Genomic DNA, 26,406 nt, shown 5'->3' with positions numbered 1-26,406 from the left:
ATTTTAAAAAGAAAGAAAACACAGAATTTCAAAACAAGATAATAAAAGATTAACAATGGTTAATATATTGTATATTATTATCTTCAAATTAGTTGTTCAGATTATAAGATATAGGCATGCATAATTGACTAAACCATATAAGCATAATTTTTTTCAATGAACCAAAAGAAGTTAGTAGCATAACTATCTTATCTATCTTATGTATAGATCTAGAGAAAGCAATCCTAAAATTCATTAGAAACCAGAAGAGACACAGAATAGCAAAAGCAATTCTCAGCAAGAAAGGCAAGGCAGGGGGCATCACAATCCCTGACTTGAAATTACTCTACAAAGCTACTGTGATAAAATCAGCATTAAGGCCGGGGATATAGCTTAGTGGTACAGTGCCTGCCTGGTAAGCGCAAGGTCCTGAGTTCAATTCCTGGTACAAAAAAATAAATAAAATAAATAAAATGAAATCAGCAAGGTACTGGCAAAAAAAACAGTCATGAGGATCACTGGAACAGATTAGAAGATACTACAACAGATTAGAAGATACCAAAAGACACAACTACAAACACACTTAGTCACCGTATCTTTGACAAAGGGACGAAACATGTTCACTGGAAGAAAGACAGCCTAGCCTCTGTCTCACACGTCTCCACTCCTCTGCTCGCAGGTTTCTGTGTCCTGTAGCTCTGTAGCTTCCTGTGGGTGAGCGCGCCTCCCTGGGGCCTGGGCTCCCCGCAGACTGCAGGGAGAGGGGAGGTAGTGCCCGGAGCGCTTTAGCAGAGACACAGCACCACAGTCCAGATCTACACCCTCATCATGGCAAAGCTCCAGTAGCTGCCAGCCAGCAGGCCCTCCTGTTGCTCCTCCCCGACCTGGAGGGCAGCGGAGCCTCAGGGAGTGTGAGCCGGCCCAACAAAGACAAAGCAAGCAAGTGATGAGGAGTGGAGTGGCTCGGGATACTGGGGTTTGTAACTGTTATGATAAAAAGAATAGGGAAGCCACTGAGGGCAAAGGGTGAGAGCGTCGGGCTTTTCTACACCGCCCACCCCGTCCACGTCTTTAGCTTTGGAAGCAGTAATGATCCCTGCATTACTTGGTCATTATTTCTCCCAAATCCTGGTAGTTATTTGTCATAAACCCTAAAGGGCAGTTCCATATGGCCAGTGAATGGAAATCTGCCGGGAGATTTAGTCTTAGAATAATTAATACAACTGGTATTTTTCCCATCATTTCTCTTTATCAGTTTCAGTCGTTTATAGCATGATAGAGGTAGATAATTCCCACTATAAATAGATACTAGTATTTGTGACTACTTTCTCACTTGCAATTTTAATTAACTTTTTGCTTAACTGGATTCTACCCAAGTTCATTACTTTCATATCTTTATCTTCTGCTAATTCTTATTCTTTACCTCTGTGGAAAATTGACATCCAAATGTTGAAGGCAATGTTTTGGCATTCATTTAATTCATTTCTGTTTGCCTAGGGAGAAACAAGTCAAATCTTCAGGAAGTCAGGATCAGAAAGTGAAAGTAATGTAGTTATGGATAAAATGTAAGAGATTTGAGTTAGATAACAAATTTGAATTTTAATGGTACTTCATCTTCTAGAGTTAAAGGAAGGCATGTGATTTACTGAAATGTACATTTGTCACTAAAATGCTCCATTGCCAAAACAGTAGGGCAATTTGAGGTGGGAATGTTGGAACCAGGACTTCTCAGAGCACACCTCCCATCCAGCCTTGTCTTAGGCATAAAACAGCGTCCAGTTGCATGCTGACATATTTAATAAGTGGAAATCTTGGATTCAGTATTATTACTGCTTTGAGAATAAGGAAAAGTAAACTGTTGATTCTTCTCTTAGAAATTATGGCTTATCAAATTTTATTTCATTTAGGGTGATAAAGTGTTGTGACATTTAGATTTTCACTGTTAACATTCTTATATGAGTTCGATGCCTAGTACAAAAAAAATTCTTATAATGCTTATTCATCTTGGTTATCATTTGGTAATCCAGTCCAACAGACCAGGTATCAAAGGTTTCAAAAAACTTGTGGCAAGTATTATTCGTACTAATCTTTACCCACTTTCCTCACTTTGAATTCTACCTTTCATTTATAAGCTTAGTCATCTTTAAAATATGCTAATTGTTCATGCTTACTAGGCTATTAAGCTTCTCAGTATCCTATGAGGAAAATCAGTACTAAACATTATCAGTAGAAATTAAAGTACACAGAGGAAAATGACTTGTACATATTCTCTATGCCAGTGCTTTTAAAAGAAGCATCATGTTTAAATTTGAATAGAAGAGCTTGCATGGGAATTTAAGTCCCACTTCCTTTCCACTGCATGGAAGAGGGACACCAGGAGACCGATAACCACGCTAAACACCATCTCAGGAGCTCCCAGCGCACACGTGCCTGTCGGGCAGTGGAGAGCTTCCCTCATCTGTGCCACCCCGAGATCCTGACATTGATAACTGGATTCAAAGGCTGACACCACTGAGGGAGCAACTGGGACGTGGGCTGGACAGATGTCGCCTACACGGAGATCCCAGGCTCCCCATGGAAGTTTCAGACCTCAGGAACCATGCTGCGATTCCTCTTAGAGGAATCCGGACGAGGGAGGATCACCCCAAGCAGCGGCCTTCCTCCTCTCACCCCTGCAAGCAGGCTCATTCATTCCTTAAGGCAGGCGGCACCAGGAGGAAGTTTTACTGACTGAGGATGACAACCGGAGCTTGGTTTTGGTGACCGTGTGGTTTTGTTAGATTATGTACTGCAGAGAAGTAGGAAGGCTGACTCCATGCAGATCACATCTTCTGACATAATGAGGATGTTTAGATGTTAGATCTTTGTCGATGTGTGATCACCATGTTGAGGAATCACCCTGACCAATTTTACTTCCCTGAATCTAGGATTTCTGCTGCTGCCTAAAGCTCCAGTGGTCCTGTCTCCTCTTTCACCATAGGCTCTTGGAAATACCCACTCTGTAAGGCTGAGCATTTGGTCTCTCGGATCTGAGTTACAGCCCAGCAGCACATGCCACTTCATGGAATTACACATCCAGCTGGGTTCGCTTATTTTAAACTCTAAAGTTTGATAAAATGAATTTTTATTTTTCACCACTTTTGTATGAGTCACCTTCTATAAAGCAGATTTGAAGTCTGTGTAGTGGGAGGTGGGAGTTGACTGCAGCCAAGGAAGTAATTTTGAAGCCTGATAGTTTTGTATTCTGTGAATTGCCTTCTCTCACAAAGTAGCATTTTCCAGAACTCAGGAAATCCCGTAGGTGCGATGACCGTCTCTGTTAAACATAACAGCAGCACACATGACCTGACAAGTAAGGGAGAACTTCTCTACAGAATGGATGGATGTGTGAAGTTAGAGCAGCCCCAGAGAAGCAAGACCGCACGTTCTGCACAGCTATAACACAACTAAGTATCATGTAATCATCTGGTAAGATACAAATTTGAAGTTCTACCTCAAAAATATTCTTAAGGTGTGAGATGATCTTTAATTTGCATTTTAAAGTGTTCCTAACACCTACAAGAATTTTGCTTGTTTACTTGGACACTTAATAAACTAGTATTTAAATATCTAGTCTGAGACAGATAATGTGCCATGTACTTGACCAAGAAAGGCATAGATCTCCTGGCCTTGTAAAGTCCTGCCCAGCAGAGTGAGGCCTTAGGCAAATATTCACACTTACTTAGGTCAGGTAGCCACACTACCTGCGCAAAGCATGAGGATACAGTCCGTATGAGCATGTGAGAGAGGTATTTTGTTTCGGCAGGAGGTTCAGAAAAGAGTTCCCTAAGAAAAATTTTTGAGCTGAGATTTCAAGAACAAGCAGGAGTTAACCAGCTGAATAGCGATGGAAAGACATATTTCAAAGAAGACTTCTAAGGGACAAATGGATAATAAAATATTTTCCTTTAAATTACCAATTTTAGGTATTCAGCACCGATGCCGGCGGTCTGCAGCCTATGGAGCTTGGATTTACAATTCCCTAGCGGCTCCTGCGCCGAGATGATTTGCTTCCCGCAGGTGCTGGCTCAGCAGTCTGGTCGTAAACCTTCCTCCCTACGAAGTCAGCCTGCCCCAGACAGCCGCTCTCACTGGTCACCCGCCGCTGAGCCCGACTTTTCCCAGCTCTTGTCCCCAGCCCACTCCGTCTCTAGCTGTCTGACCGTGCTCCTGCTATCTCAGTCGTGAGCCGTCTGCAGCTGGCAAGCTTGACATGCATATTCAGTAGCCTCTGAATGTTGTCATTGCATCTATTATGGGAGCTGTGAAGAACTCACTCAACGGATGCTCTAAAATTTATAAAACTTGTAATTCTCAAAACATTTGGTGTTTTGTCATAAAATCTGAGTCACATGCCCTCTGAGGGGTTGGACTGCTCAGGCCGCAGCCCTTTCCCACCGCAGATCTGTGTGCTTGTTTATCATCCGGCTTCCCGCATGGCAGGCCCCTCTCCCAGAGGCCAGGCCCAGGTGCAGATTCATGCTAGGGGGGGTCACTCCGGGTCATCGGACAGGGATCAGGGGGTCCAGTCAGCCCAGCTGCAGACAGCAACACTGGTGGACAGGGTCACTCAAGGTCAACAGGGGCTAGGACCCACACTGACCAATGCTTTGGACTGCTTCTCCAGAATCTCTCTAGAGTGGTATCCCTTATAGGTCCTAGGATCACGGTTAAAATCAGTGTTTAAATCCTATGAAATGTGAAACAGTTTTTGAATAAGATACTGTGGTCAACTTGAGGCATCACTGCATTTGGGGGGCATGATGAAAGTTATGTTAGCACTGTTATGTCCTCACCTCTGGGAGGTCCTCTGTCTGAAACTCCTAAGTTTCCTAATCAGCAAAAATGGCTATATTCATAGGACAAAATGGTGAAATCTACAAGATGTGATAAAAACAGTGTACGTTTAACTTTTAAAAATGTAAAAGACACCCTGTCCTGAATCCCCCTGAGATATCCGCCCTCACTTCAGACACGCTTGCCCCCCGTCCTCACCGCTGTTTGAAGCAGTTCTGGAAACTCTCTTTCCTAAGTGTCTTTAGTTGCACTGTAGCTGTTTTGACGCCAGAATCGATTCAAAATGTTTCCCTTTTGCGGTCATGTTGACTCTGGGAAGAGCCAGCCCCAGAGAACAAGGTGGATGAGAACACACCGTGATGCTGTCGTGAGCCTGCCCTACTGTCAGTGGCAGGCGGCAGCAGCAGTCACTGTATTTTTGATCTCATCTCACAAAGACACTTATGAAAGAGGACTCCAGAACTGCTTCAGAAGGCGGCAAGAACAACGGGATAGGTGTGTTTGAACCAGGGGGAGTTCTTTAAGGGGAATTCAGAGGAATGTCCTTTGCGACAATAATGTTTTAAAACTTAAGCAGTCACCATATTTGTCAGTCGCACTTTCTTCCTGGCTGCTCATTTGGGAAGTGCACATTGAGTAGTTCAAGGCTGGGACGGATGGAGAATCAGGACTTGAGGCTGGCGGCACGCTCTCCTCTTACACACAGTCGTGGGGAGCAACGGGAGGGGGAAGGAGACGGCCCAGGGCGGGCAGGGCGGCGGGCTTGCAGTTGGAGGCTGGCCCTGGGAGCTCACACACTTCAGAGCGGGTCTCACTTCGGTGTTGTGCATCAGATTGCTGAGATCCCGCCTGGACTCAGCCTGGTCACTGCTCCTTTAGCTCTCCAGTGGCCAGGGGAAGGAATAGTTGTGGCTGTCTGTCTGCTGATGTATTGTCACACACTGCTGGGAGATCTCCTGCCTAGATACTCTTTGAAAACTGTGAGCTGAAACCAAACAAATCAGAGCTAAAGTAGGCATGCAGAGAAACAGGCTCATTAAGCAAAGAAACTGTCAACAAAGGAAAATAACCACTGTCACTAATAAATTTTTTAAAAATGAATACATACAGTGTTTTAATGATTCCAGTCAACATATAAAATAAGCGAGCCATTTTTCACTCTACCGTCGTGACTTCTCAATGAATTCCATTTTCTTTGTAAGTAATACAGAGATGGAGGCAGATTCAGAAAGCTAAATTAAGAATAACTTAGTTGAAACCTACCCAAAAAAGAAATTCTACTTTTTGTATGTTGTAAATAATTGATAGAAGTCCATTTTATTCTTAAAAAAGAATCTCAAATACAAGTTATATTTAAATAAGTAATGAGAAAGTGCACTGGAAACTATAAGAAGTGAAATCCATAAAAATTCAAGTATTTGAACAAAAATCTGTGAGCAGTGATTTTGCAGCAAAAACATCTCAAACTTATGAGAAATACCTGAAGCTGACGGTTTATGAGCGGCTCTATGAGCTGAGCAGTGTGGGAGAAGTTATATTTGTATTTTTTGGCAGTTCTTAATAACAATGGACTGGCCTGAGCAGGGCCTCTGACTGTGGCGGAAAGCTGCGTGTTGGAGCTGCAGAGCGGCCCTTCCCTTGGGGAGCCCTGACCCACAGTCCTGTGGGCTGCTCCGCTTGAGCGCCGTCCCCCTCCGGCATCTGCTTAGCAAGGCCTGGGCTCTCTTTTCTCTCCAGGGGTGAGCTACAGATGCGAGGCAGACCCCGGCACACGCCTGTGTCCAGGCTGTGTCGGTGATGTCTCCACCATGGGCTGCAAGCCGTGGGGGCCTCGGCCCTGCTCCTCTCTGAATCAGCCCTCGGCCCTCTGGGTCTCCGTCTCTGTCTCGCCGGCCTTCCGCTGTCCCGCGGCTTGTCCAGCGCTCTTGCGGAGGGCTGCCCGCGTCTACACTGCAGGCTCCTCCAGGGCTGGCTCCAGGGCGTGCCCGCCGGGGCTCACTGGGGGGCCCGACCCCATGCCCTGGCGAGGAGCCCCTGCCTGCTCTTCCCACCCTCCAGAGTCGCAGTAAGTGGTCTCGGGGTCCTGCGTCTCCTCGCGAGGACACCACAAGCTGTTTTCCTCCGCTGTGTGCTCCGTGGAGGGAACAGCACCACGTTGGCAGCAGATCGTCAGCAAATATGTGCCGCGTGGATGAACAAAACCCACATCTCAGTCCCGGTTCCACTGCACGGAAATGCCGTGTATCACACGCGTGGCTGGGATTCCAGGTAAAAGCACAAAGGGCGTGAAGCTGACTTTTGATCCCTTCTTCATGCCCGCCCTGGCTCGCGACTCGCTGGTGGCTCTGGATTCCTGGGGACCTGACCACCCCCACCCTGCCCCAGCCTGGCCAGCCTCCTCCAGTGGACTCCTCCCTCCCGTCCCGCTCCTCCCGTGTAGGTATCCGCCTCTGTTTCCCAGCAGCAGGCTGTGGACGGTGCCCTCCCTGCTGCTCGCTCACAAGGCCAGTGGCCACAGGTGTTCTCCGTGGGCCACCGCTGCAGGGCCCTCCGCAGGGCTCCGGCGTGTGGATCTGTGATGCAGGTCTGGCAGCGCCTTCCCCCAGCATGAACCCCAGAGCTGGCGGGGTCCAGGCCTCTGCAGGGGCTGGGGTGCCACAAGGAGGACCCCACAGTCCTCTGCAGGGAGAGCTACTTCCTGCCTCGGCCCCTGGCACCTCGTATGCCAGTTTCTTTCTTTATTCTTTTCTTTTTCTGGTTTTTTTCCCAAGATTTTTCCAGACACACAAATATGTCGTGAAAGAAATTTTTATATCTTTCTTATGCTACACAAATTCTTATGAAATTTGATTATGTTACTATTATAATTAAAACTTCTTTGCTTATTTTTATTTATGAAAGATTCGAGTCCAAGTTAATTTTTCCTATCATAGTATGTGTAGCCATTTTGCACATTTTTTGTATTGTTTCTCCAAGCTTTATGTCTTGTTCATAGCGTGCCTTACTTTTGGCAGCTGGAATTGTAGGTGCTGTCTAACCTTCACAGTCATCCTGCTATCATGCAATTTTGTACAGGTTATTTAAATGGAAAGGATGACTCCTAATCTACCTTATTTCCTGTAGCTGCATGACTTAGCGTTCTCAATGCCTGGAAGGGATCCCGAATCTGTATATTATTGATATGAATGCATAGGACCTCTGATGGGTATGTGTGTGTTTGTGTGTGTGTGCAATAATCTGTTCACTCTTACTTTAGGACTCGGGTCTCTGGGTAGCAACGCTGTGTGTTCACAGGCACACGAGACCTACGCACACTGCTCACGGGGCCCTCACCCCTGCTTTGTCCTTGATGAGCCTGGCAGTCCTTCTGTGTCACAGCCTGCTAGAGGTGGAGCCTGCTGCCCACACCCAGAGGGATGCTGGGGTATGACTAGAAGCACTGTAGGCCGTGAACTTCAGGATAAAACAGGGTCCCCGTGCTACGACAGTGTCACAGATTAAAGAACAGAGGAGTGACGCATGTTAGAGTCCACACAGCCGCCATTGGCCTGAGAGTGGGTTGAACGTACTACATCCTTATTATGCAAGCCAATGCATAATGTACATCTCTACACCATCCCTGAGACCCCACACATCGATAGAATGTTCTTGAAAAAACACATTCTTTCCAAGGAAAAGCTAACAGACACCATCTAACAGAAAAACAACCGCATTCTTCCAAATTGCCAGGCTTTTTCCTTGTATAAATTTAAGAAAGTAATTTTTTATTATGCTCGTAAAATATGCATATTTTTCACTAAAATTCAGGCTAAATTTTGTACAGAATTATTATACTACAGTTTAGAAAACTAATTAAATGTTTCATTTTGTAAATGTAACAAGCTACTTAAATCTATGTTGCCAACATTAAAAATTTAGAGTATTGATAGCTACATAAATTCTAAGAGTCATTCATATCTTATGAGTTTAATACAATTTTGTCAGCATGGTCTACCATTAAGCAGACACAGTTTGAGTGAAAGTCAAAGTAGTTTCAAGTATATTATGAGTTTGATATTATAATCTCTTAGACTAAGATTTGGGAGTGCATTGGATGTAATTACCCTGTATTTGAAATATGTCCTATATATGATTACACAGTATGGGAGAAATGTGGGAATGCATGAAAAAACACGCGTGGACTTTAACAGCAACTGTTCACTCGAGAGGCACCCGGAGTATAAGTGAGAGCCTGCGGGTGTGAGCAAGGCTGTTGGGGACTGGGAAGGGGCTCAGCTCCCCGTGGAGCCCTCGCAGATTACTTCCGTGCTGTCCCCCACGGGGAGCTGTGTGCCTTCCCCAGCGTGAACTCAGCAAGTCTGTGTGATGCGGGTAGGGAGCATGGTGGCCGTCCAGCTCTGGCCCAGCAGCAGTGTGGTGTCCCGCGAGACAGGACTGGGTGTGCTGAGCTGAGCTCCCTGCCTGTGAGGGTCCTCGGGCCGGGCTGTCCCCTCACCTGCCTGCTGTAGTCCCCGCCTACAGATGCTGAATCAAGTATTTCCTCCTGAGGACTGAGGGGCTTGCAGTCTTTGCAGGGCGCGGAGCGCGGGGCCGCCGTCCACCTTGACAAAGACTGAAATTAATTTGGGGGTAGCTGAGGCGAAGCACCTTCCTCATAATGCTGGGTCCTCTTGACCAGGAAGTACTAAGTTCATTGCTTTTGCTTCTGTGTAAGTCCGTGGTTCTGTTCCTCCCCCTCACCCGCAACAAATTGCTTTGAGTTAATTGCTGTTCAGATAAGTAATTTGAAGACGTTTAATTTGGGGTATTCTCTCCTTTGTGTACAACTGGGACCTAAATCCCTCTACAGTTGCGTGTTGGAAAGCAAGAACAGCCTGTTTGTCTTTTTTTTTTAAAGAGAAAAGAACAAAAACAAAGACATTAGCAAAGTAACATAAAAACAATACAGAACTGCAAAACAAGGTGATAGGAAATTAACAATGGTTGTTATATTACATATTGTTATCTTCAAAGTGGTTACTCAGACAACCAGATATAGGCATGTAAGACTGCTCAAACAATTAAACATTAACTGTTCCTTTCAATAAACCAATAGAAATTAGTAGTACAGTTATCTCAGCTATCTTGTGTGTGTATATATATATTTTCCCTTCTTTCTTTCTTGTCTCCTTTCCCTCATCTCAGTTGTTCTTTCCTTTTGAGCAGTTTCTTTCCCTTTCACAATATCTATTGTACATCTCAGGTTTTATTTACTCTTTTAGTTTGTTACACTAGGGAGACAATGCAATATTGACATATGTGAGTCTGATTTATTTCATTTATGAGTATGGTCTCTAGTTGCATCCATTTATCTACAAAAGCTTCGAATTTATCTTTCTTTATAGCTGAGTAATGCTCCTTTATATAAAAATACCACATCTTTTTTATCCATTCCTCGGTTGATGGGCATTTGGGTAGTTTCCAAGTTTTAGCTATGACAAATTGCACAGCCTCGAGTTTTTAGAACAGTCTAATTGGTTCAATTAGCATTGGTAGAAGTTAGCCAGAACGTAAAGCCTGGGATGTTTCTGCCATAACTCAAGGCCTTAGCTTGAAGACCCTGCCAGGGCTTCTGTGCGGGTGCCGTCACCCTGAATACAGCCAGGAAGGTTGGGTTTGGTTGTATTTGCAGTTGTGGCCAGAATTGGCCAGGCTACTAGTGGGGAGCAGAGGTAAGCGTGTGCAGTGACATCCGTACAGCTCTCCTCCGCATCCCGCACGTCCAGGTCACAAACCAGTTTCAAGTACACTTTTGATATAAGAGGAAACAATTCCACATATTAGAAAATCCTTCTAAAGAAATATCAGCAAAGTTACAGGGTGCAAAATAATTTCAGCTGAATTTAAAAGGTAAGGAAAAATGATACGGCTTAGGAGCGGGGTAGTTCTTCTCTCTTTTCGGGTCTCTTCACTCTTTAAGCGTTAACTCCTCGGGCTACAAAGTGACCCACCGCTGCTCTCCCTGTATCAGTTGGTGTTTGTGGCTCCTAGTGTGAATCGCTTTATCCGTGCTGAAAGGCTTAATTCTTCCACTCCGCATCAGGCTAAAAGTGGGCGGCGTGAGGACAGCCTGGGCTTGCTGACAAACAGGAAAATTTCAGTGTGTCACCCTTCAGCCGCACCAAAGTGCTCGGCTGCTCAGGAAGACAGTAAGGCATTCGGTCACTTCCGGGGCTGCTGCCCACACCCTGCCATGTGAGGTCGAGGGCAGCTTTTGCGTTCTGTGGGATTTCAGGTCTGTCGTGCAGTTCTCTTTGCTTTACCTCCCCTCCACCTTCTCCTTTTCAGAAATACTAATGAGGGAAGTAGATTGGAATCCGGCGGCATTGTTGGCAAACCAGACTCTATTAATTGTTTGATTTTATCTGTTACAGAGCATGAGAAGCAGCGGTTATGCAAGAGCACTGATTACATGAATCTGCATTTCAAAGTGAAGTGGTTTTATAACGAGTACGTGCGCGAGCTTCCTGCCTTCAAGGGTGCCGTTCCCGAGTACTCCCTGTGAGTCGTGATCTGTATGCCCTGTTCCTCCTCAGTTTTATGAAATTACAGCTGCCTTGTGCGGCACTCGCATCTCCTCACACAGGGTCACTTGCAAGCAGGCGTTTCCATCCCAAACCTCAGTGCGGCAGGCAGCACCTCCTTGGGAGCCGTGGTTAACTGTGTTGCACTTTTCAAGTGTGGCTTACTTGGGTATTCAACCCACACAGAGGGAACACAGGAGGGCACGGTTCACATGAGGAGATTGCTTCCCGTAAAAGTGCTGGGATACAGCTGGCTTGTTTGGATGAGGGAATTTGTATATTGGTCTGTACAATCAGACTGGCCCTTTAATTTGAACCTCTCACTGTCTTAGGAATTCATTTTTCTGAAATAGAAATCATTATTTAACCAGGGACATTTCCCTTTGTAAGCTCACCCTGTACTGAACACATCTGTAATCACAGTCCTCCCCGTGGCGTTGTGTGCTCTCTGTGTGTCCCCCCTGCTGAAGGGTGACCTAGACCTCCATCTTGGCCAAGACCAAGACCTCCCTCTGAGAAGGGGTTGGACTCAGAAGTTGATAAGGACAAAGGTCAGCACGGCAAAGAAATACAAGTAGGAACTTCAGGTACATAAACACAGCACAGTACGTAGGGTATCAGTACGGAAGAGAGACATCACCTCCGAGGACTCCATGCAGTACTTCCAGATGGTATAGCATTTAACTTCAAAAAACTGCTCAGCTTATGGCAAGAGAGAGAAAAGGAGAAAAGTAAGATGGAAATGAAAGGTCTGAGTATAATGCTGAAAAGTAATTCGGAATATGCAGGCTGTGACCCATAGAAAATAGTGTTTGTCTAGTAGAGTCTAAGGTGTTTTTGCAAAACCAATAGTGATATAGAAAAAACAGTTCTGGACTGGATTACTTTGAACAGATGCTGTGAAGCTTCCCCTGCGTTTATGGGGCACTGTGGGCGAGGAGAGACACAGAAGGGGGTCAGTGGCCTAGACAGTCTTGAGCAAAGTCATGGTGACCCCAACAGCCTCTTCCAGCTTTCCTGGTGGATGTGCCCAGGGTGGAAAAGGACAGGGGATGAGATAAACGCTAAACTGCAAAGGGAGGGGGTTAAAGGCCGAAGGATATGAGACGTTCATTACACAGGGGGAGTAAATTCAAGAGACCCAGACAACAGAGTAACCATAGTGAGTAAAAGAAATTGCTAAGAATCCAGGCTATGCGTTCTCACCACAAGAAGTCCTAAGTAAGCGATGGATGTGCACCCATGTTTACAGCAGCGCATTTGTCATAGCTAAATCTGGAAACAACCCAGACGCCCATCAACTGAGGAATGGATAAAAAAGATGTGGTATTTTTATACAATGGAGGATTACTCAGCTATAAAGAAAGATAAACTCGAGGCTTTTATCCGTAAACGGATGCAACTAGAGACCATACTCACAAGTGAAATAAACCAGACTCGCATGTGTAAACATCATAGTCTCCCTAGTGTAAGAACCTGAATGAGTAAATAAAATCTGAAAAATGCAATAGATATTGTGAAAAGGAAAAAAACCGCTCAAAAGGAAAGAACAACCAGGATGAGGGAAAAGAGAAAGGAAGAAAGAAGGCAAAAAATATAAATATATATGTACACAAGACAGCTAAGATAATTATACTATTAATATCTGTTGGTTTATTAAAAGAAACAGTTAATGCTTAATTTTTTATCTCTTAATTTTCTGACCAATTTTGTATGCTTCCATCTGGTAATCTGAACAACTACTTTGACGATAACAATATGCAATATAACAACCATTGCTGATTGCCTATCATCTTGTTTTGAAATTCTGTATCACTTTTAATGTTTTCTGTTTTTATTCTCTTTAAAATAAAAAAATTTTCAAAAGTCCTAAGTAGGTAACACATAGTAACCCAGTTTAGCCATGGCACAACACAGACGTATTTCAAAATGTGTTGTGCAGAGTAAGCATATACAAGATTGTCAGCTGAAAGCACGTGAGAAAAGGCGCTGGGAACGTAGCTCGGCGGCAGAGGGCCTGCCTAGTGTGTGCGAGAGCCCAGGCCCACCCGGCACACGCGATAACCCAGGCAGGCGAAGATACAAGTGAGGAGAAGTGGGTGGGAGAGAAGTTTCGAGGACAGGGCTTACAGACCGTCACTAGATGCTCAGGAGCCTGGCCTGAGGAGAGTCAGGCTGTGAGCTGTGCAGCTGGCAGCGCACTGACGCCGCGTAGGGAGGGGAGACCGGGGAGCCGCTGCCAGACACCTGCTCTGGCTCTGTCTAGACTTCCTAATACGCGCGCTGCAGACCAACGAGAAAAGCTGAATATAATCAAACAGCACGAGACAGCGGGCCAGGCGGCCAGGAGCGAGTAGTTAGGGTCCCGAGAAGGGCCTGCCGCAGGGTCCCCGCAGCTGCCTCGCCCCCGGCTCCCGCCCCAGCTGCTTCGCCGGTTCGCAGAACCAAACGCGGCTGGGGCCAGCAGTGACCACCCGCTCACACTCACAGCAGCCCCGGGCTGGAGAGAGCCGATGTCAGTGTGCGGGACCCGAAGGCTGCTCGGGCTCGTGGGACCCCAGTCCTGGGAAGGAGGGGTGGACACACAGGCCATGGCACGCCACAGGCCTTTCCCTGGAGGCCTTTCTGATTCCTGATCTGCCTGAGCGTGGAGACGGGGCAGAAAGCATGAAGCAGAAAGCAGGCACGGAGAGAGGGAGAGCCAAGTGGACTTCAGCAGCAGCACAGCGTCACAGAGACGCGAACCGGAAGGCAGGTCTTGTTAGAAGAGAGGATCATTTTAAACACCGCAGGCCTGCGGGGCCCTACTGGAGAAACGAGGGAACGCCGGAAACAGACCACCCACGCTGGAAACAGACCAGCCTAAAGCCCAGCCTTGCCTAGATTGAGGTGCTTTCCTGAGTTCTATCTACAAGGAAAAGTTTAAAACCTCTCTGGAGGAAATGATCAAGAGTAGGCCCACAATTTTTCATGGTTAACATAGAATTGCCTACAGAAAAGTGAAAGGCTATCAGGCAACAGGACACAAATGTCTAGAGCCATTTGATTTAGACTTTGATTTATACTTTAAAATGCTGGAGCCAGGCATGGTGGCGCGCCTATATCACAGCACTCTGGAGGCTGAGGCAGGAGGATCATGGTGAGTTTGGGGCCAGCCTGGGCTACATAGTGAGCTCAAGGCCAGCCCAAATTACACAGTGAGAGTTTATCTCAAAAAATAAATAAAATAATCTGGAAAATATCCACAGAAAAACTGAGCCTAAAAGAAGACTGAAATGGAAATTATAGAACTGGAACAAAATGAAATGAAGAATGAAATAGATGCGGTTAATGGACACAAAGGCAACAGTAACTGGAACAGGGGTTGGGAGGAAATGAGAGTGGAGAAACAGAGAGAAACAGAAAATAAGAAACACAGGGGAAATACCAACAGCGACGTGTGGACCACGTGCGCAGGACCAATGCGCAAAGAACGAAGCACTGGAAGAGGAGCAGGCGGAACCGCCAGTCTTGCCCCGCACAGCGTCATGCCGCGGCCCCAGACTGCACACCGGACAGCAGGGCTGCGGCACCGCGGTTTGTGCACGTGTCCTCGGCTGCTCTCATTGCGATGAAACTGCTGACGTGCTTCTCAGAGCACACCCCCGTCAGGAAGCAGCTCAGGGCTGTGCCGGAGCACGGGTAAGGGGGAAGGACACCCAGGCTTGGCAAAAGTGCTGCACACCGTGAAGGCATGACTCAAGAGTTCTGTAAAACCGAAACAGGATGAGTGCAAGTTACCGAGTGGTACACTATAGAAGCTATTGAAAACCAGAAAGGATGGAAAAAACCCTTAAAATGTAATGGGCTCAAGGAAGATACTCACCCAAGACAGGAGGACATAGGAATGTTAGGTAAAAATATAGAAACAGTAAACAGAAAGAAAGCTTTTTGTACCGGGGATTGAAGCCAGGACCTCACACTGAGCTACATACTTAGCCCCTTTTACTTAAAAAGTTTTCTTTGAGATGGGGGTCTTAGTGTCACTCAATTGCCTGGACTAGATTTGAACTTGTGGCCCTCCTGCCTCAGCTTCCCAAAGTGCTGGGATTACAAGTACAGCAGTATAGGCCACTTCCCCTGACTAAACATCCAAAATATTTTGAATTAAGAAATAATAAAAAGTGGCACAATTTGTGGAATACAGAAAACAGAGGGAAATTTATAGCTTTAATTTCATGTATCTGAAAGGAAAGAGGAAAAGGAAGCCAATAATGTAAGTACCAGAAGAAACTCTGGAAACAGCAAATTAAAGTATAAGAAAGCAGCTGAGATAAAATAATCAGTATGGTCTGGAATAAAAATAAAGTAGAGAACAAAAAAATCAAAAGGTTTTTTTCATTGTTAAAGGTTAATAAAAAGAAAAACATAGCAAGGCCAGTGTGGGGTGAGGATACCCAAAATCACCAAACTTGGGAAAGGACATAATAATGATCCTATAATAATAATAAAAATATAAGGAAATATTTATACCCGTGAATTTAGAAAATTATATAAAATATACAAGCTCCTTTTGAAATAGAACATATTAAATTGACATAAGAAAAATATAAAATCTTAATAAGCTGATTGCTATTTTAAAAGTGAATCCCTAATTAAGAATGTTATAAATATTGGGGCTGGGGATTTAGCTCAGCAGCAAAGCGCCTGCCTAGCAAGCGCAAGGTCGTGAGTTCGGTTCCCGGTACCGGAGAACAACCCCCCCCCCAAAAAAAAGAATGTTATAAATAAAATTTCCAGACCCACCTGGCTACAAATGGAGTTCTTCCATGTTTAAGAAATAAACATCACCTGCATGACAAGTTTTTGCAGGGAAGACATGAAAACTGAAACCATTTCTCAAGGCCAGCTGGCATATTCTCTCCACTAAACCCTATTGAGAACGCGACAACTGAGGGTAATCACAGCACAGTTTCTGTCACGGGTTGCCTCAGTCACTGTTTTCACTGCTGGGACAAAATATCTGACATCTGCAGCTTAAAGGAGGAGAGGTTTATAACAATCCAGAAGCTCCACTCCATGTTCTGGGGGTTTAAACATGGAAACAAACAGCTCTGCAGAGTGGTTTGGGTGGAGGGGAGCTGCTCCCCCCATGGCACCCAGGAAGTGGAGAGAGGGGAGCTGAGAGGGAGAGGAACCCTTCCAGGTCACGCCCTTGTGACCCGCCACTTCTGACCGCACCCACCCCTAACAGCAGGTCAGCTATGAGTCACTCACCTTGCAAAGCATGAATGCATGAGGCCTTTGGTTTTCATCCAAACTCTGACATGGGTTTAGTTTTTCTAAAAACCTCCAGTGAGATTTGAGCCAATACAAACCAGTAATTTAGGAAAAGGCCAATATAACATCACCACAACTAAGTTAATTCCTGGAATATTACATTAGTTACAAATGGTTACAAATCTTCCACGTTTAAAGAATAATAAAGAACAATCCCTATTATCATTTCACTAAACACAGAATAATAGTTTGGTCAAATAAAATGTCAATTTGTTAAAAAATGTCTTAGTGCAAAATAGAAGGGTATTATCTTAATGTAATAAAACACTCTTTCTCAAAATATCAATAGCAAGAAACCTTCTGAAGAAGTATTACACTTATTGGCAAAATTTTAAAAGTCTCCCTTTGAGATAAAAAATGAGTCATGTCTGATGCATCACTTTCAGTAACATTGTACTAGAAAGCACAGCCAATGCAATAAGACAGGAAAATGATAGAAAGTGTGATGATGGAGCCACAGTTGTAGAGCACTGGTCTAGACTGCTCAGAGCTCTGGGTTCAATCCGCAGCACTAAAAAGAAAAGAAAATTATGATTTTAAGAACACATAATGTTTCTATTTTATTTATATATGACGTAATTGTGCCTCTATGAAATCCAAAAGAAACTGTAGGAAAATTATTAGAATTTTAAAAGTAAAGGTGGTAAGTCTGCATAAAAGTTTATTAAACTTCTATACTAAAGACACAAAGAATTGCATATGAACCATAACATGTAAATAGCAATAAAACTGCCAGAAATAAATGTGATCAAAGATGTGGAAGCCATTTGTAAAAGTAACTGTAACAATATCAACTGAAATTTAAGATGAACGAAATAAAATGTATAATATTCCTAAACAGATCAATTATTATAAAGACAATAGTTCTCCAGAATTAAAATATGCAATCCTATAAAAATTCTACAAGTTATTTTTGTGCAAATTGACAAGCTCACTAAAAGATGCTTGTAAAATGCAAAGGTCTAAGAGTGTCCAGGCAAAGTTGGAGAGGAAGTTAAAAGCTGGAGAATGATGAGTGGTGTTGATTAGTAAGACTTCCCAAAAGATAAGTTATTGAAAGAGTGTGGTGCGGGTAAATGCAGGGGAACCAGTGGGAAAAGCTTGCTCAGAGACAGTGGCACACAAGCGTGGCCTGATTCGCATCGGGACACCCATGCACCACAGTGGGGCAGCATGGGTGGTCTTTCCAATAAATGGCGCTGGATCACAGTTCCCATGGCAAAGGAACTGGGAAGCTCCTCTCAGCCCATTCACAAAGGAGGGACTGTAAGTCAGAGCTGAGAGGTGAGAGGGCAGCAGGCTCATGGCAGGAAGGTGGTGTGTGGCCACTCAGCAGTGAAGTTTAGGAGTGAGGGTGCAGGGTGCAGACGCAGCCCAAGTCTGCACTCCCCGGGAGCTTAGCGGGAGAGGGAATTGCTGAGCAGGTCATGGGGGCCACACATGTCTGAGATCACATGGGAAGAGCAGAGAAAAAGACAGAGATTGAAGAAAAGCAGCAAATTGTAAGATCTCTGAGGAAGCAAAACTGGGAATGGAGAATGAAAGCAGATTTTTGGTCCAGAATTATTCTCAGACAAGAAGAAAAAGCGACATTGCCCTTTGTGATAGTAGCATCATTAATTTTTCCCAGGTGGTTTGAACCCTTCGTCATGCAGTGGCTGGATGAGAATGAAGATGTCTCCATGGAGTTCCTCCACGGAGCCCTGGGAAGAGACAAGAAAGACGGGGTGAGTGCAGTCACTTCAGGGTTGTGTCGCCTTGACGTCCTCACATGGCTCTCCTTCGAGCTAATGGGAATTTGTCAGGCTCGTTGTGTTCAGTTCTCCGACAGCCAAAATTAACTTAACACAACTTCAAGGGCAGGTCAGAACCTTAGGAAATTGCTTAAATTTAAAAAAAAAAAAATCAATCACCCCTGTGCCCTGAGAGGCTTTGCTTCTTGAATCAATCTGAGACCTTGAGTTCCCCGAGCTCCTACAAACCTCTCTGTTGTCCTGGAAGATCTCCACAGCTCCAGACCTGGCCCTCAAAGCAGCTCTGAGTCTGCACTGTCCCCGGGGGAGGGAGGGAGGAGAACGAGGGGAGAACCATCCCTCCACTCAGCAGTGGAAAAACCAGTTGGCAGAGGCTTCCGGTGGCCTCGGTTCCACCGTGATTTCCAGAAAAGGTGGGAAACCCTCTGGAAGTGAGCGAGCATCTTTGAGTGGGAAAGGCGGGCATGTGGCTGTGCAGAGGGCTGGGCTGTGGTGTGAGATGCTGGGACTTCCCGCACCCTGTGTAACCATCATGGTGGCTTTGCCTCCTGCCCACAGTTCCAGCAGACGTCTGACCACGCGCTCTTCTCCTGCTCCGTGGTTGACGTCTTTGCTCAGCTGAACCAGAGCTTTGAGATTATTAAGAAGCTGGAATGCCCTAACCCTGAAGCACTGTCTCACCTGATGAGAAGATTCGCAAAGGTAGGTTAGGGGGAAGGATTCTTCCCTGAGGTTTTGTGGGATCCCAGACTCTGGTCCCTCTGTGGTCTTTAGGAATGGTTTCCTGCATCTCCAGATGTTACCTGATCATGCGCGCACACTTGCACATACTTCTCACTGCTGTGGTGTGGACTGATCATCTTCAGAAGCTATCTTGTGTTCACAGTGCTGACTTGCTCGTTAATAGTGAAGAGGTCGGGGCTGGGGATTTAGCTCAGCGGCAAAAGCGCCTGCCTGGTAAGCGCAAGGTCGTGAGTTCGGTTCCCGGTACCGGAGAAAAACCAAAAAAAAAAAAAAAATAGTGAAGAGGTCAGTGTGGATGGCCAAGTTCTTTCCACCTTGGAGATGGCTCCTTGCAGCTAAGAGTGAGCCGTGCCATTACTTACACACGATGACAAATACTTCTTAGCAGATGCCGCAGCAGAATGAGAGATGTGGGCATCGTGAGAACGGAGCTCTGATTCCAAATCAGCCAGTAGCTGTCCTGTGGGTCTCAGCAGTGTGGTCGGTTTTCGTGAATGTGGTTACTGACTCTGACAGCCAGGTTTATCTTAGGCCTTTGTGCTTCTTGAAATGGGAAGCCCCTTGCTCTGTGCCTGCAGCTTGGCCAGGAGATTTTGGGGAACGTACAAGGCATTAGAGGAGCAGTCTCTACCCATCAACTCTTACGGTAAACTAGGTGGAAGGTGACAAAGCAGGATCCAGCCCAGGTGCAAAGGGAGTCCCCGAGCAGTGGGAGGAGCTTTGGGGACAGGAAGCTGAGGCTGCAAAGAGTAGGGCTGGTGGCCCTGGGGTGAAGGGAAGAAGAGGAGCAGCTGGAGGGGCAGGGGAGAGGCTGGCCGCACCCCAGGAAAGGGGAGGAGGGAGAGAGAGGGTAACTGGGCAAAGAGCAGAGCTCTGTGATCTCCTGGTCCCCTTACAAAATTCTGAGCCTTTGGGATGCCGTAGGCAGGTTAGTGGTGCAACAAACATGGTAATCAAAGGGATCTCTCACTGGTTTCTGTATTTCTGCTGTCATGAGTGTAAGTCGGACCTTGCGGTGACACTGGCAGGTTGGATATTCTTCCCACAAGGCTGTGAGGGCCACGTGCCTGCTGCCCATACTGTGAGCCAGGGTCCCCAGTGAGCATCAGCTCTGACCTCCAAAAGCTCTTGAGGGCAAACTGTGAGGACACCACAGAGTCGCAGGCTGTGGTTCGGGCCCAGGGTGTCGGCAGAGGTAGAAGGCCAGACCGCATGCTTGACATTCATGTGTGAAATATTAGAAAACAAAGCAAAGCTGAAGCCCAGCTTAAATGTGCACCTTTTCTTTTTCAACACGGGTCTGAGCCCAGGGCCTCTGCGCTGAGCTACACCCTGCCTTGTCTTATCTTTGATTTGAAGGCAGGGTCTCTCTGAGTTGCTAAGTTGTGTAGGCTCAGTTTAAAATGCCACTCCTCTTGCCTCAGCCTCCCAGAGTGTTGGGATTGCAGTTGTGCACCAGCACGCCCGGCTTACATTATGCATTGTCTAAGATGTATTAGTTTCCTGGGGCTGCCATGTGGAATCCCGCACGCTGAGGGGCAGTGTTCCCTCAAGGCCCTGAAGGGCAGAAGCCCATGACCACAGCGTCCATGGCTCAGTTTTCTGGCCGCCTTCCACTGTGTCCACACACAGGGTCTCTGTGCCCGGCCGGGGCCTGCGAGTCCAGGTCCCCTTTTCTCCAAAGCAGACCACTGTCACTCTGCTCAGTTGCCCCTTTACAGACTTCCTTTCTCCAGAGTGACATTGCAGGCCCTGGGGCAAGGGCTTCAGGGCGGGCCTGTGGAGGGAATGTGATATGCCCACGGCAGGTACCACACCCTTAGGGAGCACGAGTGCTGAGCTCATTATCACAGAGTCTAAGGCCCAGGCCATCCCACGCACAAGGCTCAGTCTGGCCCCCCACTGGCCCTGCCTCTCAGAAAAGCATAGCCTGTTCTAGTTGGTGAGGAAAGGTGTCTCACAGGAGAAACGGCTATGAACTATGACAGGGTGGTTCCAGCTGAGGTGACTAAATATAAACAGTTTCACACCTTAGAGATCTACCTGTGGATCATACAACATCAGACACCTTCAGATGACTCTCAGAGAACTCTCCACCATCCTGTGAGCCATGGGGTGGTTCCCCTGCTGTGGGGAGTGTAGGGCCCTGGAAGGTCCCGGGCTGAAGTGGGGAATCAGACCCCTGAGAAAGAGCCCTGAAGAGTAAGCAGAGCAGCTCGACTACCTCTGCAGAAAGTGAGGATCCGTGAGGGGTTTTAGGCAGACAGCTTCAGCAGGGACACCATTGGAAGGGTTGTTCTCCATCAGGTGTGTGGACTTCAAGTCCTTCTCTCTGTTACTTAGGAAGACTGAAGGAAATGTCTGGCTTGTGTCAATGTTCCCCAAAGGCTCATGCAGGCATAGGTGGGGCTTTTCAAAGATGGCTGGATTAGGGTGTGTGAATGTGGATTAATGGTATGATACTGGGATTAAGGGTGTGGATAACGGAAGTCACAGTCTGAGTGTGGCAGGCGCTGATCAATAGACTTGTAGCTCAGATGAAATATAAATGGACAGAAAGAAGGCAGGCTTGCTGCTGGCTGCTTCCTACCTGCCCTGCTGTGAACTATTTCTCCTCTGTGATGCCCCTCTGCCGTGTTACTCTGCCTTGGAGCCAGTCAGCTATGGACTGAAACTTCTACAGCCTGTGAGCTAAAAGCTTTCCTCCTTTAATGCTGGTTGTCAGGTATTTTATCTCGGCAAGGAGAAAAGTAACTAAAACAAGTAACTTCCTACCTTTTGGGATAGTAGCCAAGAGTCCTTCCTTTGGGTCATTCCTAAACAGCACTTTCTTGGTAGTAGGTACAGTTTTACAACATGGCCAAATCTGCCAGAGAATTAGTCTAACTATTCCCTAAATCTTTTCTTCATGAGCAGCTGAATGCTGAGTAAATGCCAAAAAAAGACTGAAATGAGGTCACTAGAAATGTCATGTTGGAGAAAGAATGTGGCGTGCTGTGCTGGGAAGCAGGGTCACGGAGCAAACGTTCAAAGGCTCTGAGTTAATACATTTAGAAATGCACTATTGTAGCTGTGCACAGCATCAGGAAGGGATGAGAAAAGGGGTCCACATGGGAGGACTCGGGGAGCCCCTGTGTGACAGGTGCACTGGGTTGGGATGCTGAGCTCCGACCCGCAGCTGCTGGCCCTCGTGCTGGGAGCCCTGCAGTGTGACCAGGACTGGACAGAAGGCATGTGCAGTCACACCTCACTGAAGCAAGGGAGGAGAGTGAGGATCCACCTATCTGTCACTGCGGAACTGTGTGGTCTGGTTAGCACAATAAAAATGGCAGAGGAGTAAGACGTTTTTAATACTTGGGAGTTTAGTAATACCCAATTATTATGATGGAACAACAATGAGAGAAATTTTCTGGGAAAATAGAAATAGTAATTTTCATTGAAAAAGGAACTCTAAACTGGATGTGGTGGCACACACCTCTAATCCCAGCACTCTGGGGGGCTGAGATGGGAGGGCTGCAAGTTCCAGCCCAGCCTAGGCAATTTAGCAATTTAATGAGACCACAACCCTAACCCTAACCGAAACTCAACCCTAACCCTAACCCTAACTCAAAATTTAAAAAGCACAAACAGAAGGCAAGGAACGTAGCTCAGTGTGAAGTCCCTGGGTCCAAACCCCAGTGCTGCCAAAAAAAGAAAGAAAGAAAAGAAAATATGGGAGACCGACTTAAGAAATTATATCAACACTCTTTTAACTCTCCCAATGTCTTATAACATAAAATAGAAAGTAAGACAAATACATAAGGTAGAAATAAGTAAGCATTAGGGGCTGGGGTTTTAGCTCAGCGGCAAAGCGCCTGCCTGGCAAGCGCAAGGTCGTGACTTTGGTTCCCAGTACAGGACAAAAACCAAAAAAAAAAAAGAAATAAGTAAGGATCATTCAAGCCCATCTTTGTCCACAACTCTATAATCTGTATTTTATGTAAGAAGCAGAGTAACTGTGCGATTGACGTAACGTGCGGTTTTGCGACGCTTGCTGACTTCGTGGGGTTTTGGCAGTTTTGTGGCCATTGGTCTCGAACGCCTTGCCCTTCCCGGGTCAGTGACCCTGGTATAAAACACATGGAAACTGTGTCTCTTTTTGGGACTCGATGTGAGCCACGTCCCAGGCTGCAGTGGCCAGTGAGGTCTGCGGAGTCTGAATGACCTCGCATGGGAAAGTAGGGTCTCAGGTTCGCTGTTCATCTTCCAGAGCCCTGCCCACGTGCCACACACAGGGCTGCGTGGAGCCCAAGTTACAAATGACCCTGTGACCTCGTGGCTCCCAGAGGGTGGGCTGCTTCATTTAGAGGAACACGTGGGCCAGGGTGGGTGTAACGTTGCTGAAAAACTCGGACCTGGAGCCAGAGATGAATTATAAGTGGGACTCACGCAGTCCCACCATCGCTTCCTATGCCCCTGGGACAGTCACTCCACCCTGCCTGGCACTTGTGGGGATGCTGACTCTCAAACTTGGGTGTGCATCGGAACCACCTGGGGCTACATAAAAGTCCATACAGCAAGTCCATGGTCACATTTAGTGTATTCAGACCCATAGATTAAACATTTCTCCTTCACTTTAACACTTTGGAAGGTGTTTTCCAGTTGATCTTGAAACACTAAAAAGATTCAGACAAATATGTTATACAGACAAGGAAATAAAGGCTTTTTTCTCTTTGCTTTTCTATGAGAGAGATGACTTATTTCTACTGTTGTAGTTGGTTCATCTTTTCCAAGAAATCACATGCACATTCGGCTTGTGCTACTGCAAGCCACGTGTAACAGCAGCAGATGGAAACTCATTGAAATATTATTAAATGAGTGAAGTAAAATTTACTTAACATAGTTGATTAATTGTTCTCTGTTTTGCATAAAAATTAGTGGAAGCTTTTAGAGAGCATAAAGGCCAGAAATAGTTATCAGAGAAAGAAAGGAAATGTAGAGTTAGGATGAAAAAGTCAGCAAAGGGGGAGTCATCGAGCAATATTTTTAGCAGACATGTTATTAAATAATGTAGTAAACAAGAGGTAAACATGTTACGGTGCACAGATAGTCCATTTGCCACCTTTCCATCTCTATCTCACACCCAGAAGTTAAAGGAAGAAAGGTTTGTTTTGACTCTCGGTTGGAGAGGTTTCAGAGCATGGTCGGCCGGCTCCAAGGCAGAAGTGGTTTGACAGAAGGGTCTGGAGGAGGAAAGCTGTTCAGCACGGAGCCAGGAAGCAGAGGGACAGCTGGAGACCAAGTCTCACAGTGCAGGAAGTGAGGAACATGCCGTGTGCTGGCCCACTGCTGAGGCAGTGCTCCGTGATCTGATCACCCTCCAAAAGCTCCCCTCTGAGAATGTGAGCCTCCAGGGCAAGCACTTTTTACCAGAACCATAACGGTAATGTGATACAGGAAAAGCTGCAGTTGTGGGTTTTAAGAGATGACTTTTTTATAGTCCTGCCTGCAGTTTATCATTGAACATAGCCATTGCTAAGTGGGATGTACAAAAACACTCTGATCCCCATTTACGCATGAGGAATTTAAGAATAATGGAGAAAGTGGAAAAAATAGCCAACACAAAAAATTTTGTCATGGTGAGTGTAGGGTGGGGATAGAGTTAAAAGCTAAAAATCATAAGACATCATACAAAGCATAAAGCGTCTTTTCAGAAAAGAGGATGAGGAGCTCTAGACGGTCAGGCAGTAAAGACCCACTCACAGAGGAGCTTCCAGGTGGCCAGTACATCTTCTAAGAGAAGCTGAAAAATAAAGGATTTCCTTATGGTGCAGATTGTGTTAAAACAGAAGTGGCCCATGTAGGCTAGCTTCCAAAAGTACTCAGAACTGTGGCAAACAATCATCTAAATGCAGAGTTTAACCACCGTTCAGCAGTGGTGCAGACTGGGTCAGTGTTTGTGGCTCCTGCAGCCTTCTCCTGACTCAGCCTGAGCGGGGACAGCCTATGTGGAAAGCTTGCACTCACTGGGTAAACTTGCCCGTGTTTCCTTCCTCAGACCATCAATAAGGTGCTGGTCCAGTATGCTGCGATCGTGTCCAGCGACTTCAGTTCGTATTGTGGTAAGGAAAACGTGGTAAGTAAAACTGTCTCTGCTTTCTTGATTATTCCTCCACTGAGATTTACTTTCTCCAGCTCAGGGAAAGCAAGAGAAGTTATTTCTGTTTTCATAAGAGATCGGAAATAGGAATTGCAAGAATCAGTTTGAAATGTGATATTCATTTGTTCGTGGCCTCGAACTCATTTCAGTACAAGACTCACAGGATGGTTGAGAGAATTTGGACAGCAGCTGATTTATGGTTTTTCATTTTGGTATGGAATAAGGTGAGAGCCCACAGACTCAGAAAGGACTGGAGCTAAGAATGAGAGTGGAGGGGCTGGGGATTTAACTCAGTGTGGCAGGCACAAGGTCTTGAGTTCAATTCCCGGTACTGGAAGAAAAACAAACAAAGAAAAGAAGGAGAGTGAAAAACTAGATGAGAATGACACCAACCAGCTCCACCTTGACACCAACACTAGCATAGATGTGCTTTAGCCTTTCCGTTTTCAGATGAACTGAAAAGTGTGGTTCACATCTGGAATGACGCTGATTCTCCCTGTGAATGATTAATTTAGCTCTCTTTATGAGGAAGTATTTATAAAATCCAAGCCAGTGTTGTATCTCACTTGATAAAAGGAGTAAAGAGTTAGGTAAAAAAGGATTTGGGGATGGTGTAGATGGTGTTAAAACAGAATGGACCCATTCTTGGGGTAGAATCTGCTATTTTTATGATGGCCAGGTGAAGGCTTTCTTATTTACCATTGGCAGTATCAGGAGAAATATGTTAACAACATGGTGAGAATTTTTTAATAAGAGCAGTATTAAGGCAAAGTGGTTAAATAGTGAGTACAGGATTTTTAAGTGAAAAACATGGTGTTTGTTTTTTTTTTCCATTTACAAAACAAATCAGTCCTCACTATCAGGCAGGTCCGGAAGAGTAGTGTAAGGAAGCTACTGGTCTTGGTCTTGCCTCTTGCTGACCGCCTTTCCCTTTCTCTTAAATTAATATGCTGCCGAGGATCTTATTACAAGCCCCAGAAATCAGCAGTGATTTCTAATTGCCATTGCCTATAAATACTCAAAAAGTGATATAGCATAATTGTATATTGGAAGCATATATTTCTTTTTTTTT

At 45.7% G+C, this 26,406-nt stretch overlaps 1 protein-coding gene across 2 annotated transcripts in view; it reads left to right on the top strand.

Annotated features, from left to right (window-relative positions):
* The window catches only part of Unc13c (unc-13 homolog C (C. elegans)), a 435,225-nt gene that overhangs the window by 328,418 nt on the left and 80,401 nt on the right, over nucleotides 1-26,406 (top strand). For both annotated transcript variants that reach the window (XM_013510339.1, XM_005376625.2), the window contains 4 exons: nucleotides 11,229-11,355; nucleotides 18,328-18,424; nucleotides 19,010-19,153; nucleotides 25,233-25,310. In XM_013510339.1, the coding sequence (XP_013365793.1) occupies nucleotides 11,229-11,355; nucleotides 18,328-18,424; nucleotides 19,010-19,153; nucleotides 25,233-25,310 (446 nt within the window). The remainder of the gene's footprint in view (nucleotides 1-11,228; nucleotides 11,356-18,327; nucleotides 18,425-19,009; nucleotides 19,154-25,232; nucleotides 25,311-26,406) is intronic.

This window comes from Chinchilla lanigera, unplaced genomic scaffold (genome assembly GCF_000276665.1).
Source record: "Chinchilla lanigera isolate Chin_1 unplaced genomic scaffold, ChiLan1.0 scaffold00008, whole genome shotgun sequence".
In the NCBI taxonomy this organism is placed as follows: Eukaryota; Metazoa; Chordata; class Mammalia; order Rodentia; family Chinchillidae; genus Chinchilla; species Chinchilla lanigera.
This window is presented reverse-complemented; position numbering and strand designations above follow the sequence as displayed.